The sequence below is a fragment of the Uranotaenia lowii genome, chromosome 2 (assembly GCF_029784155.1).
Source record: "Uranotaenia lowii strain MFRU-FL chromosome 2, ASM2978415v1, whole genome shotgun sequence".
Classification (NCBI taxonomy): domain Eukaryota; kingdom Metazoa; phylum Arthropoda; class Insecta; order Diptera; family Culicidae; genus Uranotaenia; species Uranotaenia lowii.
The window spans coordinates 32,159,889-32,176,850 of record NC_073692.1 but is presented as its reverse complement, the minus strand read 5'-3'; the positions used below and the strand labels follow the sequence as shown (position 1 = coordinate 32,176,850).

At 34.9% G+C, this 16,962-nt stretch overlaps 4 protein-coding genes across 4 annotated transcripts; 1 reads left to right on the top strand and 3 right to left on the bottom strand.

Annotated features, from left to right (window-relative positions):
* Window positions 1–1,280: 1,280 nt before the first annotated feature.
* LOC129741259 (uncharacterized) lies at window positions 1,281–1,846 on the top strand. Its single transcript, XM_055732972.1, has 2 exons — window positions 1,281–1,329; window positions 1,388–1,846. Exons 1-2 carry the CDS (start codon window positions 1,324–1,326, stop codon window positions 1,844–1,846), a joined length of 465 nt encoding a protein of 154 aa, XP_055588947.1. The 5' UTR covers window positions 1,281–1,323.
* A 2,835-nt stretch (window positions 1,847–4,681) lies between these two features.
* Window positions 4,682–5,248, bottom strand: LOC129741258 (uncharacterized). The gene is made up of 2 exons (XM_055732971.1): window positions 5,196–5,248; window positions 4,682–5,122 (listed from the first exon to the last, which is right to left on the bottom strand). The coding sequence occupies exons 1-2, from the start codon at window positions 5,199–5,201 to the stop codon at window positions 4,682–4,684; spliced, it is 447 nt and encodes a 148-aa protein (XP_055588946.1). The 5' UTR covers window positions 5,202–5,248.
* Window positions 5,249–8,986: 3,738 nt separating this feature from the next.
* On the bottom strand, window positions 8,987–9,565 carry LOC129741257 (uncharacterized). The gene is made up of 2 exons (XM_055732970.1): window positions 9,518–9,565; window positions 8,987–9,445 (listed from the first exon to the last, which is right to left on the bottom strand). Exons 1-2 carry the CDS (start codon window positions 9,521–9,523, stop codon window positions 8,987–8,989), a joined length of 465 nt encoding a protein of 154 aa, XP_055588945.1. The 5' UTR covers window positions 9,524–9,565.
* Window positions 9,566–16,394: 6,829 nt separating this feature from the next.
* Window positions 16,395–16,962, bottom strand: LOC129750158 (adult cuticle protein 1-like). The gene is made up of 2 exons (XM_055745405.1): window positions 16,885–16,962; window positions 16,395–16,805 (listed from the first exon to the last, which is right to left on the bottom strand). Exons 1-2 carry the CDS (start codon window positions 16,888–16,890, stop codon window positions 16,494–16,496), a joined length of 318 nt encoding a protein of 105 aa, XP_055601380.1. The 5' UTR covers window positions 16,891–16,962; the 3' UTR covers window positions 16,395–16,493.

Genomic DNA, 16,962 nt, shown 5'->3' with positions numbered 1-16,962 from the left:
TTTGATTTGAGTATAGAATAAGTTGAAAGACTCTCCTAAAAAAAAATTATTTTATGCTCAATTCATATAAATTTGAACTATCAGACTTTTAAATAAATTCAAAGATTTAACCATCGAAGAAAGCGAATTAAGCTCACCTTTATGGTTAGGACCAATTTTTCAAAGTCACGATTTATTACGAAAACTTGTATTGTACAAGTACTTAAAAATGAATAATCATATAGTAACAAACATAATTTGTTTTTATTTTTTTTTTGTACTCGTGCATTGTTGGGCAAAAAATCATAGGTAAAAATAGTCAGCAAAACCCCCCCCATGAGTCGGTTCTTCCTACGGCCCTGCCCTTCGCTATTTTTTATTGCTATAATACTGTCTACAATTTAGGCAACAATCAGTTTCTGGTTGACGGCATGTCCTACCAATGGTGCAACATGAACTGATCCAGGATTGGCAGCAACATATTTGGCAGCAACGACTGGAGCACCATGAGCAACATAGTTGTTGTATCCATGTCCATAACCATATCCGGCCCATGGAAGACCCCATGGGTTGACCTTGGCTACGTTGGCCTGAACGACAGTTGGCTTAGCTCCATACCATCCGTTTCCGTTAACCCAAGCGTTGTCATAGACGGAGTTCACTGCTGGCCAGGATCCATGAACGGAAGAGTAAGGATACGAAACCAGACCCTTGTTATTCCAGTTGTTCCATTCATTCCATCCATTGTTCCATCCGTTGTTCCAGGAGTTCCATCCCAAGGAATTGACTGGCCATGCGTTCTGGACATAACCAGCTTGAGCTGCAACAGCTAGGCTGGCTACTAGAAATGCGACGAATGCCTATTTTGATAGAATAAAATTTTGTCAACCAATTCGACCTGAAATCAGTTAAGCAAAACTCCTCACCTTCATTGTGTTGTGGTTGGTTGAGCTCTGGAGCAACTGTTTGCTTTGAAGTACTGCCGACTAAGTATGAGCTTTGCTACTGTGTGCTTAAATTTATATATCCTTGCTCATCGCTTTGGAGGAACATTCAATCTGAAAGGAGCTTCCATTCACTGTTGTTTGACTTATAAATTCATTGAACCGTAAATTTCTATGTTTTTACGGACAGAACGTTCTCGCATGGATTTTAACTTCAAAACCAATTTAAAAAGTGAAAGTGATTGAAAACACATTCATCATTCGATTCTCTTTTTTAACTTTGACCTTTTCGAAATGATTTTTTGACAATATAAAAAGGTGGATTGCAGAAGAACTCATCATACTCAGTCAACAGAACTTCGAGGCAAACAGTTGCTCCTTAGCTCATTCATCCACAACAATGAAGGTGAGTATTCAACACATTATGTTTGATTTAATAACGCTAATTTTGTTTTTTCAATTAGGTATTCATCGCATTTCTGGTAGCCAGCTTAGCTGTTGCTGCACAAGCCGGATATGTAGAGAACTCGTGGCCAGTCAACTCCCTGGGATGGAACTCCTGGAACAACGGATGGAACAATGGATGGAATGAATGGAACAACTGGAACATCAAGGGCTTGGTTTCGTATCCTTATTCCTCAGTTCACGGATCCTGGCCAGCAGTGAACTCCGTCTATGACAACGCTTGGGTTAACGGAAACGGATGGTACGGAGCAAAGCCAACCGTTGTTCAGGCCAATGTTGCAAAGGTCAATCCATGGGGACTTCCATGGGCCGGATATGGTTATGGACATGGATACAACAACTATGTTGCTCATGGTGCTCCAGTCGTTGCTGCCAAGTATGTCACTGCCAATCCAGGATCAGTCCATGTTGCTCCGCTTGTTGGACATGCCGTGAATCAGAAGCTGATTGTTGCGTAAACCATTGGAAAAGTGCTGTGGAATAAAGTGGTTGATTATCACTTAATTTTGACTCTTTTGAATGGATGACAGAACGAAACTCGGAACATGTCAATTTGAATCAAAAAGGATTTTGATATTTTTTAAACTTGTTTATGCTAAACAATATCTCAGAATGGTGTGTTATGATAGCTTACAATATTTCAAATGGATTTAAATGTTATCGCATGTTTTACAATACATTATTTAATTTCACTTTGCCACAAAATTTTTCAATGTGTAAGATATTTTGCAGAAAAGTTCAATAATATAAATTTCCACGTTTAATATGTATATTAAATGCCCTGCTGACACTATCGGATCAATGATATGATATGAATCGTTCAAGCAAATCTTGATTTAAAAACTAGAGATTTGCAAATAGGCCAATCAATTAAAGCTACCAATTTAATATGAATTTAAACAAAAAAAAAAACTAATGGATAAGATGTTCGGTATAAAATTAAGTTCAGAGAGATTTTGCTCTGTGCGTAATTGATTATGGATATTAAATTGTTGAAGATGTTTAATAGGGAAGTTACAGTTGAAATTTGACAAGCTGCCATTCCTCTCTTGGTTGAAATTTTTTCATGAAATTTCTACACAATTTAGTTCAACTTCCCAACTTATACTCTACAAAATTTGAAGGCTTTACAATGACTAAAAACAAAGATACAACTTTTACCGTAAAAAGGGGAATTTGGGATTGCTACACTAATTCGCTGTAACTTTGACAATTTTCATTTAAAATTCTTGAAATTTGGTCCAAAGATGTAGAAATGTATGATCTAGTACCTGAACAAGTTACATCAAAATCAGTTGACGCGACCAAAAATGGTGCCGGGTAGAAAATGAGGTTCATTATCGCCCAAAAGACGATTTCATTCTATTTCTAGACGGATGTTTGTATGGAAAGCATCGTAATCAATGTTTTATTGTTTTTTTCTTTCACAAATTCATAATTCATCCAGAAGAACGTTGAAAATTGATAAAAATTTCATTCATGCTTTTATTTGAAATAGAAAATGTTTCAACAGAGTTTAAAATAAGAAGAACAGAGTTTCAGAAATGACCTGCTAATTCTACTGATAAACAAATTTGATATACAATTAATATGTTCACTACTGCTATCAAATGCGATGATCGATTGCCTTCGTATTTTTTAGGAGGGAAGATCACCACCCGTAGTAGCATCAAGCAAAAGGAAAATTCATTCGTTCGTTCGAAATTAACTCGGCCCGAGCGAATCTCGGCTACAGTCGGACGGAGTAAGTAGTACTGTCATGCAAAATTCAACGCATTGAAAACTGTCAGGAAGATTTTCCCAAAACTGTCACGGAGCTTAAAAAACTTTCATACCCACGAACAAACTCTCGCATGAGGTGAAACAAGGCATCGCTGTACATCGCACGACCGCTCCTTTTAAAACTGTCGGGGAAGAAATATTCGGGAAGCTTTCATCGAGGTGCATGTGCGACGTTCGCAAGAATACTGTCGTTCGCCAGTACTTTTCGGAAGCCTGGGTATTTTATCCCAGGCTGCCACGAGATGTCGCTTCAGGACCTCCACACCTTCATGTTTCTTAGAGCAGACTTCGGCTTCCGACATACTCCAAACAGCGAAGTCCATAGTGTTCAGGTCTGGCGAACTCGCCGGCCACTCGGAGCTCGAAATAAACCCTAAAAAATTGTTGCGCAATCCAAAGTTGGGTTTTCTTCGCTTTGTGAGCCGGCGCCGAGTCCTTTTGGAAACCCCAATCCCTGGAATCAAAATATCGAAGTGCCCACGATTCGACGACATTCTGTAGAACTAGTTCTCGATATGTATTTTGGTTGATCCCACTCCTTAAGCGACAAAAATCAGCGGAGTCCGGCTATCTCGGGTAATTCCGGCCCAAACCATCTCCGATGCTGGTTTCTGTCGCCAGGTGGCCGTCAGCAAGTCGGCATGGCTTCGTGATCTGTCTGGCAACCAAACTCTGTCGTTCTCCTTATTCACGAACTGCTGTACGGTGAAGAGTTTCTCTCGGTAAACACGATATTCTTCAACCTTCCTTCCGCGGCCTTGGCTCTTCTTACCCGTTTTTGTTTCTGCTTCACCGTAAGTTCTTGAACCTTTTGGATCTTGTAGGGCTTGGACTGAAGTTTATCTTTCAGGATCCGACGGAGACTTCGATCCGATATGTTGAGATCCTCTGCCAATTTAGTGGCACTACGACGAGGATTTCTCTTAAGGCGCTTCTTGACGATCTTCGCCATGGCAGGTGTTACCACAGTAGGTCGGAGTCCTCCACCATACCGTTTTTTGGCACTTGCGGTCTCCAGGTATCTTTTAACTGTACGGTATACAAAACTTCTACACACACTTATATCGGACAGCTCACGAACTATGTCCTTCTGCCGTTTGCCAGCTAGGAACAAGGCAGCCACAGCGCTATGTACGTTTAAGTTCGAGATCCATTTTTCCGGATAACACCTGATTATAAAAGTAACACTTACATCCAATGATAGCATGTAAACAAAGCGACAAGGGGTCGTTCAACACTGTTTCGTGTGTAACGAAATAATTACTGTTAAAGTAATGTAGCAGTTCAATTGCCGGACCCTGTAAATCAAATTTGAAGACTAATTAAAAGGCAGGAATTTAACGGAAAGAACAAATACTTTCAATTTAAAAAGAAGGGTTTGAAAAAAAGTTTGTAGTAATTTATTAACACGTGGTTTGGATAGGGAATCAAGAGCCGATTCGGAAGTTACCATAAAAAAATACAAATAAATTTCATTCGTAAATTTTTATTCCTATAATACTGTCTACAAATTAGGCAACAATCAGTTTCTGGTTGACGGCATGTCCTACCAATGGTGCAACATGAACTGATCCTGGATTGGCAGCAACATACTTGGCAGCAACGACTGGAGCACCATGAGCAACATAGTTGTTGTATCCATGTCCATAGCCATATCCCGCCCTTGGAAGTCCCCATGGATTGACCTTGACAACATTGGCCTGAACTACGGTTGGCTTCGCTCCATACCATCCGTTTCCGTTGATCCAGGCGTTGTCGTAGACGCTGTTTACTGCTGGCCAGGATTCATGAACTGAGGAATAAGGATAAGACACCAGACCCTTGGTGTTCCAGTTGTTCCAGGCATTCACTCCATTCCATGAGTTCCATGCCAGGCTGTTTACGGAGTTCCAGGTTGGCTGAACGTATCCGGCTTGAGCGGCAACGGCCAAAGATAATAAGGCGATAATGACCTACAAAAAAGGTTTAAACAATTATTTGAGAAAACGAAAATATATTTCGAGTTTTATTTTGCTCTGTGTATACCTTCATAGCTAAAAGTTATGCAACAGTAGAGCAATTGTTTACTAAGAAAGATGTGAATTGAGAATGTTTGATTTGAAATAAAATCGTGTGAATTTATATCAAAATGAAAGCCACAAAAACAACTCTTGAGTTTATTTTGATCTAGAACAAAGCAATTCGAAAAGTTGAAAGGAGCCAAGCGATGAACCTTCAAAAAAAGGAAGTGATTGGAAATCAACTATCCATTTTTATTTTTTCATTTTTGCTAAACATTGTGTCAGGATATAAAAAGGCATAACTCAAATTGTTTGGCACATTCGAAGTCGTCAGCACTTTCAGGCAAACAGTTGCTCCCAATTTAAACCAACCATAACAATGAAGGTAATTTTCGTCAATTTGTTTCCAATTCTCAGGTTTTCAAAATTGGATTATTTTCTTCCAGGCATTCGTCGCATTCCTAGTTGCTACTTTGGCCGTTGCTGCCCAAGCCGGATATGTCGAGAACTCGTGGCCGATCAACTCCTTTGGATGGAACTCTTGGAACAACGGATGGAACAATGGATGGAATGAATGGAACAACTGGAACACAAAGGGTCTGGTTTCGTATCCTTATTCCTCAGTTCATGGATCCTGGCCAGCAGTGAACTCCGTCTATGACAATTCCTGGATCAACGGAAACGGATGGTATGGATCAAAGCCAACTGTCGTTCAGGCCAACGTTGCCAAAGTGAATCCATGGGGCCTTCCATGGGCCGGATATGGTTATGGACATGGATACAACAACTATGTTGCTCATGGTGCTCCAGTCGTTGCTGCCAAGTATGTTGCTGCCAATCCAGGATCAGTTCATGTTGCCCCATTAGTAGGACATGCCGTCAACCAGAAGCTGATCGTTGCCTAAACAATCGGAAAAATTTTCCGGAATAAACTGATAGATTTGCATTTTAATAATTTAATTTGTGTTATTATTCAGAGGACCGATTGTAACTTTTTTAAATAACACAATTTCATTTTTAACAAAAACTTATAAGGACAACTTATAAGTGTTTTTTTTTTTAATTATTAATTACGTCTAACTTGAAATTCATCTTTTTCATGCAAATGATATTGTAGGGGGATTTTAAAACACCACGTGGACTCAACCTTATTCAACTCTACCACTTCAATATGTAATTAATCCGTGCTTGATTAAAACGCTTCTTATAAAATCTTTCCTTGATCATTTTCAACTCCTGTCATCATTATTAATCTTCATTCATCCATTTATTATTTTCAAAACAAGAAATGTTCTTACTTAAAAACATGACATTCACCAATAAGGCTGTATAAATTCAATAAGTATCACTTTTATGAAGTTTCAATGACTTGTTCTGGAAAAATCTTAATTTGACCTCAATTAAAATTCATTGATTTAACACAGAAAATAATTCAAATAAAACATTTTTTCAAAGTTTATTCAAGAGAAGATTAAATAACTCGTTGAGTTTATAGCATTTTAGTTTGCAGATTATATTCCAAATAAATCCGGACCGAGCCAATTTTATCTTGAAACCAGCCAGAATTCGGCTATCTGATTTCAAAATTTTCGAAATTTTCAAAATCCGGGCAGTATCCGAGCGATTTTGGTCAAAACCACGAAATTATTCAATAAAAATTAGAAAATAATAAGAAAATATATAAGAATATCAAAACACATCAGCAGATTTTAAATCGTTTATTTGGGCTTCCGAAAATCTATTCATGGTTATTTAGATTAAACTTGCTAAAAAAAATCAATCTTGGTCACTTAAATAAAAGTTATTATAACTTAATTTAAGTTTTTTTTGTTGAATTAAAAAAGCGAAGAAATCTGTATAAAATCCTAGCTTTGCAGAATCCGGGCAACCGGGCCAGACCGAACTTCTCCTAAATTTGAAGTCAAATATCCGGGCAAATCCGGATAAGATCGTAAAATCTGGCAAGCTTTTCTTAGCATAACCATAAAAGTTAGGTTCCGTTAAGCGTTTTTTGAGCACGTTCTAGCTATGTAAATATTTTATTATTGAAGAAAATATTCTTTAAGTTACTTCCAAATGATTATGGCTCAATATTTTTCTCCAGAACCCTAGGAGAATGCCTTGAATCTAAAGCTTAAGGAAAAAGTCAAATTCCGGATAAAATAGAACCGGACTACCGAGCGAAAAAAAATATGACTGATTGGACGAGTTAAACTAACGGCTGCTAAAAAATGTAAAACCTTTCTTCAAATTTGGGATTTTAAATTACTCCCAGTGTTCCCAGTTTACGAAGGTGAAAATTTTCATGAGAAATAAATTTTTATAAATAAATTTAATTTTTCACATTTTATTACTTTCTATAAACTATTTTCGCTTCAGGTGATCCCAAATGTATGGCAAGGGTCATAAAAATTAGGTTTGCAGAATGTCCCGCATTTTTCGGCGATGTCCAGCTTTTTTCGTGAAATGTCCTGCTTTTTTTCTGAATGTGTCTAGTAAGACTACCCTATATCGGAGCATTAATATTGTTTGTTGAGAGAGTGAGTGTGTCAGAAGTGATGACACTCTTAACCGTGAACTTTGTTCGTTCTAGGTTTTCCTCTCTCCCCCCACAAAGCCACCCATCGTTCTCGGAGAGCAAACAAACGATATTAAAAACTCTAGAATTGTTTTATGTTTTAATTTGCATATTTTGATGGCACATCACAGCGGAATTTTATTTATTTCATAAGAATGGTAATTACCTAAATTTGCTTTCCATTGTATATATGTATATATCAATTGGTCTAAACTGTGAAAATTCACTAAAAATTGAGTTTGCACTAAGGGAAGATTACAAAAAAAGAAAAAAAATCAGATTTCAAAAAACACCACAAAATAAATAGCCCACTTTGAAAAATTGTAATACATTTAATTTGTGAACATGTCCATAATCTAATGATTGCAAAATGTTGGAAATAACATGAATTTTGTAGCCATATTTTTCAAACCATTTTTTTCATCTCTATAATAAGTGAAATAGAAACTACGTTTTTTAAACTACTATTTAAAATTTTTGTTCTCTAAAACATTAAAAATACTTTTCGATTTCTAACGGAATAGCATTTAACCTCAGCTTTTATGAACACTAAATTAATTTTTTTTTGAGTAAACCATATGTGACTAACGGTAGTTTTAATAAGGGATGTTTTTTTCGGTTTCCGACTATTATACTTCAGGAGTTTCAAATTTACACTTAAAAATTAATTAGGGAATTTTTATCTGGACTCTCATGGAGCATCCATAGAGAAATAATGATGCAAAACAAAAGATTTCATGAACTCATTAGGGGCTCCCGAAAAAATTGTTTTGTTTTGATGCGCCTGAAAAAAGTTACAAGCCTTAAAGCTTCTAATAGTGTCAGATTGACACTCAAGAGCAGATTAGGGTTAAAAAATATGATTGATTTTGAATATTTTTCATGTTGCATTTCGAGTTTAATGATTGAAGGTAGATGTGAGATGCGAATTAAGCTAAACTTAGCTTAGATAATAAAAATATAATAACACTGTATTATTCCCTCCAGCGTAAAAGCATCAACAGTTTTCTAACCCCATGGTTACCTGCATCAATATTGTCCACGTGGTGTTTTTAAAGACCCCCAACAATATCTTTCGCATGAAGATAAGCAATTTCAAGTTAGACGTTTATCATTAATTCAAAATGTTCAAATATTTATATATTTAAATATTTATAGTAATTCAATCGATCCTCTGATAAAACAAAATGTGTTGAAATGCAAATCTGTCAGTTTATTCCGATATTTTTTCCTATTGTTTAGGCAACAATCAGTTTCTGGTTGACGGCATGTCCTACCAATGGAGCAACATGAACTGATCCTGGATTGGCAGCAACATACTTGGCAGCAACGACTGGAGCACCATGAGCAACATAGTTGTTGTATCCATGTCCATAACCATATCCGGCCCATGGAAGTCCCCATGGATTCACCTTGGCAACATTGGCCTGAACAACGGTTGGCTTTGCTCCGTACCATCCGTTTCCGTTGATCCAGGCATTGTCATATACGGAGCTCGCTGCTGGCCAGGATCCATGAACTGAGGAATAAGGATACGAAACCAGACCCTTGGTGTTCCAGTTGTTCCATTCATTCCATCCATTATTCCATCCGTTATTCCAGGAGTTCCATCCCAGGGAGTTGATTGGCCACGAGTTCTCGACATATTCAGCTTGAGCTGCAACGGTCAAGCTGGCTACCAGGAATGCGATGAATGCCTGTTCAAAGAATGATAGTTTTATCAATCAATTCATTGGTTTTTCAGAAAGTAAGTTAAGAAAAAAAATTACCTTCATTGTTATGGTTGGTTGAGCTTTGGAGCCACTCTTTGCTTTAAAGTGCTGATGACTTTGTACGATTTGGATTGGCAATGTACTGGCTTTTATATCCTGGCGTAGCGATTTTGAAAACATAAAGCAAGTTCGGAAAGTGCTTCCAATCACTTCCTTGTTGGGAACACTCACCGTTTGGCTGATGAGTATAAAAAATAAGATGGAATCTAAATTAAAATTGTAGGTACATTTATATATTTTCAATATTTCAATTTTTCTTACAATTTTTTCTACAAGAAAATGTTTTCTAACTGGCATATCAACTAGATAAGACTAACATAGATTATTCAGTTTATGACACAACATCTTGTTTTCACTTTAGGGTGGCGGTGAGTGTAGTTTTTAATTTCCATGCGTTTTATGGGCTCGAAGTAAGCTTATATGTTGATGTTGAGTTTTCGACTGTATGTTTTGATGAATTTATATGCGGCAAATCAGTCCAGTTTCTTATAAAATTTTATTTTAATCCTACGTTTCGGTGTCGTATAACACCTTCATCAGGGATCAAAATGGTCACTCTTAATGTGCTTTAGTAAAGCACACTTAGAGCACTTTAGTAAAGTGCTTTAGTAAAGATTGACCATTTTGATCCCTGACGTATAACACCACTGAAACGTAGGATTAAAATAAAATTTTATAAGAAACTGGGCAGATTTGCCGAATATGAATTCGTAAGCTTATACCTTGCTATTCTTAAACATTAATGTGAAGGCATATCAGATTTAAGAAAGTAATGGAAAACATGCAAACATAACCTAATATTTGAAATCTCTTACAGTTACGCTTAGTATGTCGTCGCTAGTCGCTAGTTGCGAGAACAGACACGATAAAAAAAAACACAAAACGTAATTGACATTCTATTTCTTAACGTAAAATCGAATATGTATTACTGTATGTATGATTCTGTATGATTATGAAATGTATTTCTTCTACGAGCAAATAATCACATAAATGAACAAGCGTTTTTCATTTTTCATTAGTGAGATATTGATTTTGCTAACCGAAAGTGATCGAACTAATAAAGTTTCAGCGGATGAAAGATTTTGTTTAAGACACTACATTTCGTTCTACATTTATGTACATACTAGCTGATCCCGAAAAAACTCCGTTTCGCTTTCAAATTAAAGTTTGATGAAAGGTTTGAGTTTGAATGATAATTGTGAAACATTCTAACGCTGCATTTTGGAGGGAAAAAAGTAAAACAGTTAATATAGATGAACCTTTTCCAGTCGCCTGAAAAAATATTTGAAACCAGAAATCAATTACCCGTCCTAAAAAAATCTCCTAACAAAAATGACAAAAATGACAAAAATGACAAAAATGACAAAAATGACAAAAATGACAAAAATGACAAAAATGACAAAAATGACAAAAATGACAAAAATGACAAAAATGACAAAAATGACAAAAATGACAAAAATGACAAAAATGACAAAAATGACAAAAATGGCAAAAATGACAAAAATGACAAAAATGACAAAAATGACAAAAATGACAAAAATGACAAAAATGACAAAAATGACAAAAATGACAAAAATGACAAAAATGACAAAAATGACAAAAATGACAAAAATGACAAAAATGACAAAAATGACAAAAATGACAAAAATGACAAAAATGACAAAAATGACAAAAATGACAAAAATGACAAAAATGACAAAAATGACAAAAATGACAAAAATGACAAAAATGACAAAAATGACAAAAATGACAAAAATGACAAAAATGACAAAAATGACAAAAATGACAAAAATGACAAAAATGACAAAAATGACAAAAATGACAAAAATTACAAAAATGACAAAAATGACAAAAATGACAAAAATGACAAAAATGACAAAAATGACAAAAATGACAAAAATGACAAAAATGACAAAAATGACAAAAATGACAAAAATGACAAAAATGACAAAAATGACAAAAATGACAAAAATGACAAAAATGACAAAAATGACAAAAATGACAAAAATGACAAAAATGACAAAAATGACAAAAATGACAAAAATGACAAAAATGACAAAAATGACAAAAATGACAAAAATGACAAAAATGACAAAAATCACAAAAATGACAAAAATGACAAAAATGACAAAAATGACAAAAATGACAAAAATGACAAAAATGACAAAAATGACAAAAATGACAAAAATGACAAAAATGACAAAAATGACAAAAATGACAAAAATGACAAAAATGACAAAAATGACAAAAATGACAAAAATGACAAAAATGACAAAAATGACAAAAATGACAAAAATGACAAAAATGACAAAAATGACAAAAATGACAAAAATGACAAAAATGACAAAAATGACAAAAATGACAAAAATGACAAAAATGACAAAAATGACAAAAATGACAAAAATGACAAAAATGACAAAAATGACAAAAATGACAAAAATGACAAAAATGACAAAAATGACAAAAATGACAAAAATGACAAAAATGACAAAAATGACAAAAATGACAGAAATGACAAAAATGACAAAAATGACAAAAATGACAAAAATGACAAAACTGACAAAATTGACGAAAATGACACAAATGACTGTGTATAAATTTTTGTCTCGACCCATTGCAAATCAAGTAATTATAGCAAAAATATTCAACAGTTAATTTGAGCAATCCCTTTTGCTGCCGTCTGATAAAAACAGCAATCGATTGCACGTACTGGTGCATGAATTTCCATCTCGATCCTTTGCAAAACAACACAATTATTGTAAACAAATTGAGCTGTGAATATGAACGACCTCTGTTGTCAGCCTATTCCACAAAATATGATATCTGAAATCGAATGTTCATCTCTCAAAACATCCGTGCAAAAATTTTCAAACCAATGCGTTGCATGATTACGTCAATACTGCAAAAAAAAGCGCACAGTCAATACAGACGACCCCTTTCGCTTGGCCTTTAGCCAAAATTTGATACCAGGAATGTTTTTGTCATTTTTGTCATTTTTGTCATTTTTGTCATTTTTGTCATTTTTGGCATTTTTGTCATTTTTGTCATTTTTGTCATTTTTGTCATTTTTGTCATTTTTGTCATTTTTGTCATTTTTGTCATTTTTGTAAATTTTGTCAATTTTGTCATTTTTGTCATTTTTGTCATTTTTGACATTTTTGTCATTTTTGCCATTTTTGTCATTTTTGTCAATTTTGTCATTTTGTCATTTTTGTCATTTTTGCCATTTTTGTCATTTTTGTCATTTTTGTCATTTTTGTCATTTTTGTCATTTTTGTCATCTTTGTCATCTTTGTCATTTTTGTCATTTTTGTCATTTTTGTCATTTTTGCCATTTTTGCCATTTTTGTCATTTTGTCATTTTTGTCATTTTTGTCATTTTTGTCATTTTTGTCATTTTTGTCATTTTTGTCATTTTTGTCATTTTTGTCATTTTTGTCATTTTTGTCATTTTTGTCATTTTTGTCATTTTTGTCATTTTTGTCATTTTTGTCATTTTTGTCATCTTTGTCATCTTTGTCATTTTTGTCATTTTTGTCATTTTTGTCATTTTTGCCATTTTTGCCATTTTTGTCATTTTGTCATTTTTGTCATTTTTGTCATTTTTGTCATTTTTGTCATTTTTGTCATTTTTGTCATTTTTGTCATTTTTGTCATTTTTGTCATTTTTGTCATTTTTGTCATTTTTGTCATTTTTGTCATTTTTGTCATTTTTGTCATTTTTGTCATTTTTGTCACTTTTGTCATTTTTGTCATTTTTGTCATTTTTGTCATTTTTGTCATTTTTGTCATTTTTGTCATTTTTGTCATTTTTGTCATTTTTGTCATTTTTTGTCATTTTTGTCATTTTTGTCATTTTTGTCATTTTTGTCATTTTTGTCATTTTTGTCATTTTTGTCATTTTTGTCATTTTTGTCATTTTTGTCATTTTTGTCATTTTTGTCATTTTTGTCATTTTTGTCATTTTTGTCATTTTTGTCATTTTTGTCATTTTTGTCATTTTTGTCATTTTTGCCATTTTTGCCATTTTTGTGATTTTTGTCAGTTTTGTCATTTTTGTCATTTTTGTCATTTTTGTCAATTTTGTCATTTTTGTCAATTTTGTCAGTTTTGTCAATTTTGTCGATTTTGTCAATTTTGTCAATTTCGTCAATTTTGTCAATTTTGTCAATTTTGTCAATTTTGTTGATTATGTCAATTTTTGTCAATTTTGTCGTTTTTGTCATTTTTGTCATTTTTGTCATTTTTGTCATTTTTGTCATTTTTGTCATTTTTGTCATTTTTGTCATTTTTGTCATTTTTGTCATTCTTGTCATTTTTGTCATTTCTATCATTTTTGTCATTTTTGTCATTTTTGTCATTTTTGTCATTTTTGTCATTTTTGTCATTTTTGTCATTTTTGTCATTTTTGTCATTTTTGTCATTTTTGTCATTTTTGTCATTTTTGTCATTTTTGTCATTTTTGTCATTTTTGTCATTTTTGTCATTTTTGTCATTTTTATCATTTTTGTCATTTTTGTCATTTTTGTCATTTTTGTCATTTTTGTCAATTTTGTCAATTTTGGTCATTTTTGTCAATTTTGTCAATTTTGTCAATTTTGTCAATTTTGTCAATTTTGTCAATTTTGTCTATTTTGTCAATTTTGTCAATTTTGACAATTTTGTCGATTTAGTCATTTTTGTCAAATTTGTCAATTTTGTCATTTTTGTCAATTCTGTCAATTTTGTCAATTACAAATTAATAAAAAATCTTCATTTAAAGAATCAATCGTGTTTGCGAAAAATGTTGAAGGTAGAATTTTTTTTCTAGATTTAAAAAGTTAAGTGAAGTGTATTCTATCACGAAGATCGTTTTTTTTTAAATTAATATTGTCTGACTGTGTTTTGAATGTTTTCGAATCTTAAGTGACTATTATTTAAGACTTTTTCTCTTAAGAATGTCTACTCTTAAGATTGTTTGGATCTTTCAGCGTTTTCCAAGTACTTCAAAGTAGGTTGCTCCGCAGAATATATACTTAGTGATTCGATAAGTTCTGAATGTATTTCAATGTTTAACATCAAAAGAGTTCGGAAGTTTGATGGAATTTATAAATTTAGTAATTAAATTGAAAACCGAAAAGTGTTCAAGACTTTTAGAGAGAATTTTTAGCATGTTTCAGCATTTATAAATGGTTAATAAAAAAAAATGCACTAAAATGTATGTTTTTTGTGTTGGGTCAACGAAGAAAAAGATGCATAGAGAGTTCAAAACATTTTTTTTTTGTTTTCGAATAAAATGGGCCAATTATCTTTCGACATGTAAAACAAAACATTTCATTGTTCGGTGATTGAATATTTTAAGGCATTGTCTATCAACTTAAAAATGACAAGCAACAAACCGCCAAATTAAATCAACTTCCTGCGAGACGTCAACGTAAGTAGTTTTAATTGTCACGCGTCAACACACCGATAGACCATTATAGACATAATGAGTCGAGAATCGATCGTTTCTGCCCCCCAGAACTGAGTGATGAAAAATTAAACTTTGATGACAGTTTTGCTTGGTGAACTAGAAAAAAAACTATTTTGAGGTAAGCAACAAAGTAAAAAAAAATTACAATTTTGTTATTTATACATTTTTGGATTGAAGAAAATGAAATTTTCAAAAAGGAAAGGATTTTATGAGATGTAGAAACCCAAGAAAAAATGTTAATGGCTAAGGATTACAATGCCAAATGTTGCAAAAAATCTTCTAAAAAAGTGTTAAACCTCCTTAAACGATAGAGCAGTTTATATCAATTATTTAGGTAGCACATCGCGATAAACGGTTGCCCCTCACTAATCAGCGCGATACGCTCTTCGCAAAAACACAAGAAGGAAAAACCTGAATCCAAAAGAAAGGTCGAGATGCCGCAGCACGTCCGAAAGGTCTGAAAGGCACACCGGCGACTGTAATGTTTTATTTGTTTTTCGCGGCTCTTTTTTGCAAAAATATAGAGATAACGACTGGGTCGTCTCCGTCGCGACCGGTGGCACTCATCATAAACATCTAAATCATTTATGATCATAAAGCATGGCGGTTGGCCGGCGGCGGCGCCCAACTAGCGAACTTGACCCTCGGAAGCCTTAATTTGACCCCCCAGATAGGGGAGCCTCTCGGCAAAGTTCGCGAAGACGTCGACAAGGGAAAACATTCGTGGCCACCAAATAAACTTCACAACTATTATAAGCGATCACCAGACGGTTTGACACGGTCAGAGTTCAACCGATCGTTGACAAGAATTGGAGTGTTTTTGGTTTGGCAGTGTCGTTTTTGTTTTCGGAAGCTAAGATGAAAGTAAGTCAAAGTGGATCTCGCTTTTAAAATGGTGCGATTTAAAGGGTAAAGTTCAAGTGCTATTTTTATTTGTGGTTTCGCAGGTGCTGTGGATCACCTTCGCTGCGATCGCGATAGCCGAAGGATTCTATTTGCCACAGGAGAGCTTCTATGATGAGTCATATCAGAGTCCGGAGTATTACGAAGCACTTCCGGAAGTGAGTGGAGATGATTGGTTCCTGCAAATGGCACGGATCACTTACGATTGGTTGGATTATTATGCTCCGTTTCTTGATGAACAACCTCGTTATATGAGCTTTGTGGCTCCACAAAAGTCTCTTATTGACTATACTCCAGTGCAGCCAGGATCTTCCGAAAGGCCGAACGTTTTCGTCGAAGGCCAAGGTTATACCACGAACAGATACGTTGCGCCGAAAATGGTGAAACGATACTTGGCCATGAACCCGCGATAGAAATCGTCAACGACACTAGCACAATATTAGTGATATTAGATAGATGAAATAACCAAATTGTTTTCTGTTATAGAGAAATAAAGTGACTTTATTCAAAGATCTTTGCGCACTGATAGATAGGAAAGAAAGGGGACATCTCTTGATTGAAGTTTTGTGTTTGACTTTTGTTTTTCGTGATAGGATAGAAGCGGTAAGATCGACAGTTCTAGGCGGTTCCTGGAGCCGGAGCAAGATTGAGCTGGTGTTGGTTGATGGCATGTCCCGGAAGTGGGGCCACGTGAACGGCTCCTCGATTGGCCGTTACGGATGTAGCTGCCGGAACTGGAGCTGGAGCAGCATCAACGGCCACAACGGGACCAGCTGGAGCTGCAATCGGAGCAGCTGGCCAGGCTGCCCAGTGTCCTGGCCATGCTCCTGGCCAAGCTCCAGGCCACGCCCCAGCCCACGGAGCCCATGGCCAGGCCGGATTTGCCTCAGCAGCCAAGGCCAAAGCCAACACGACGAACAAAGCGGCAGCCTGCGAGTAAATTTATAACCACATTATTCACTTTTCCACTCAAAAAACAACCCCAAAAAATTTCACTCCCAACACTCACTTTCATGTTTGGTATTCTAGCTTCTGAAATTTATTCCCGTTAAAACACTTAACAACCTCCAAGCTGTAGAACGCACCA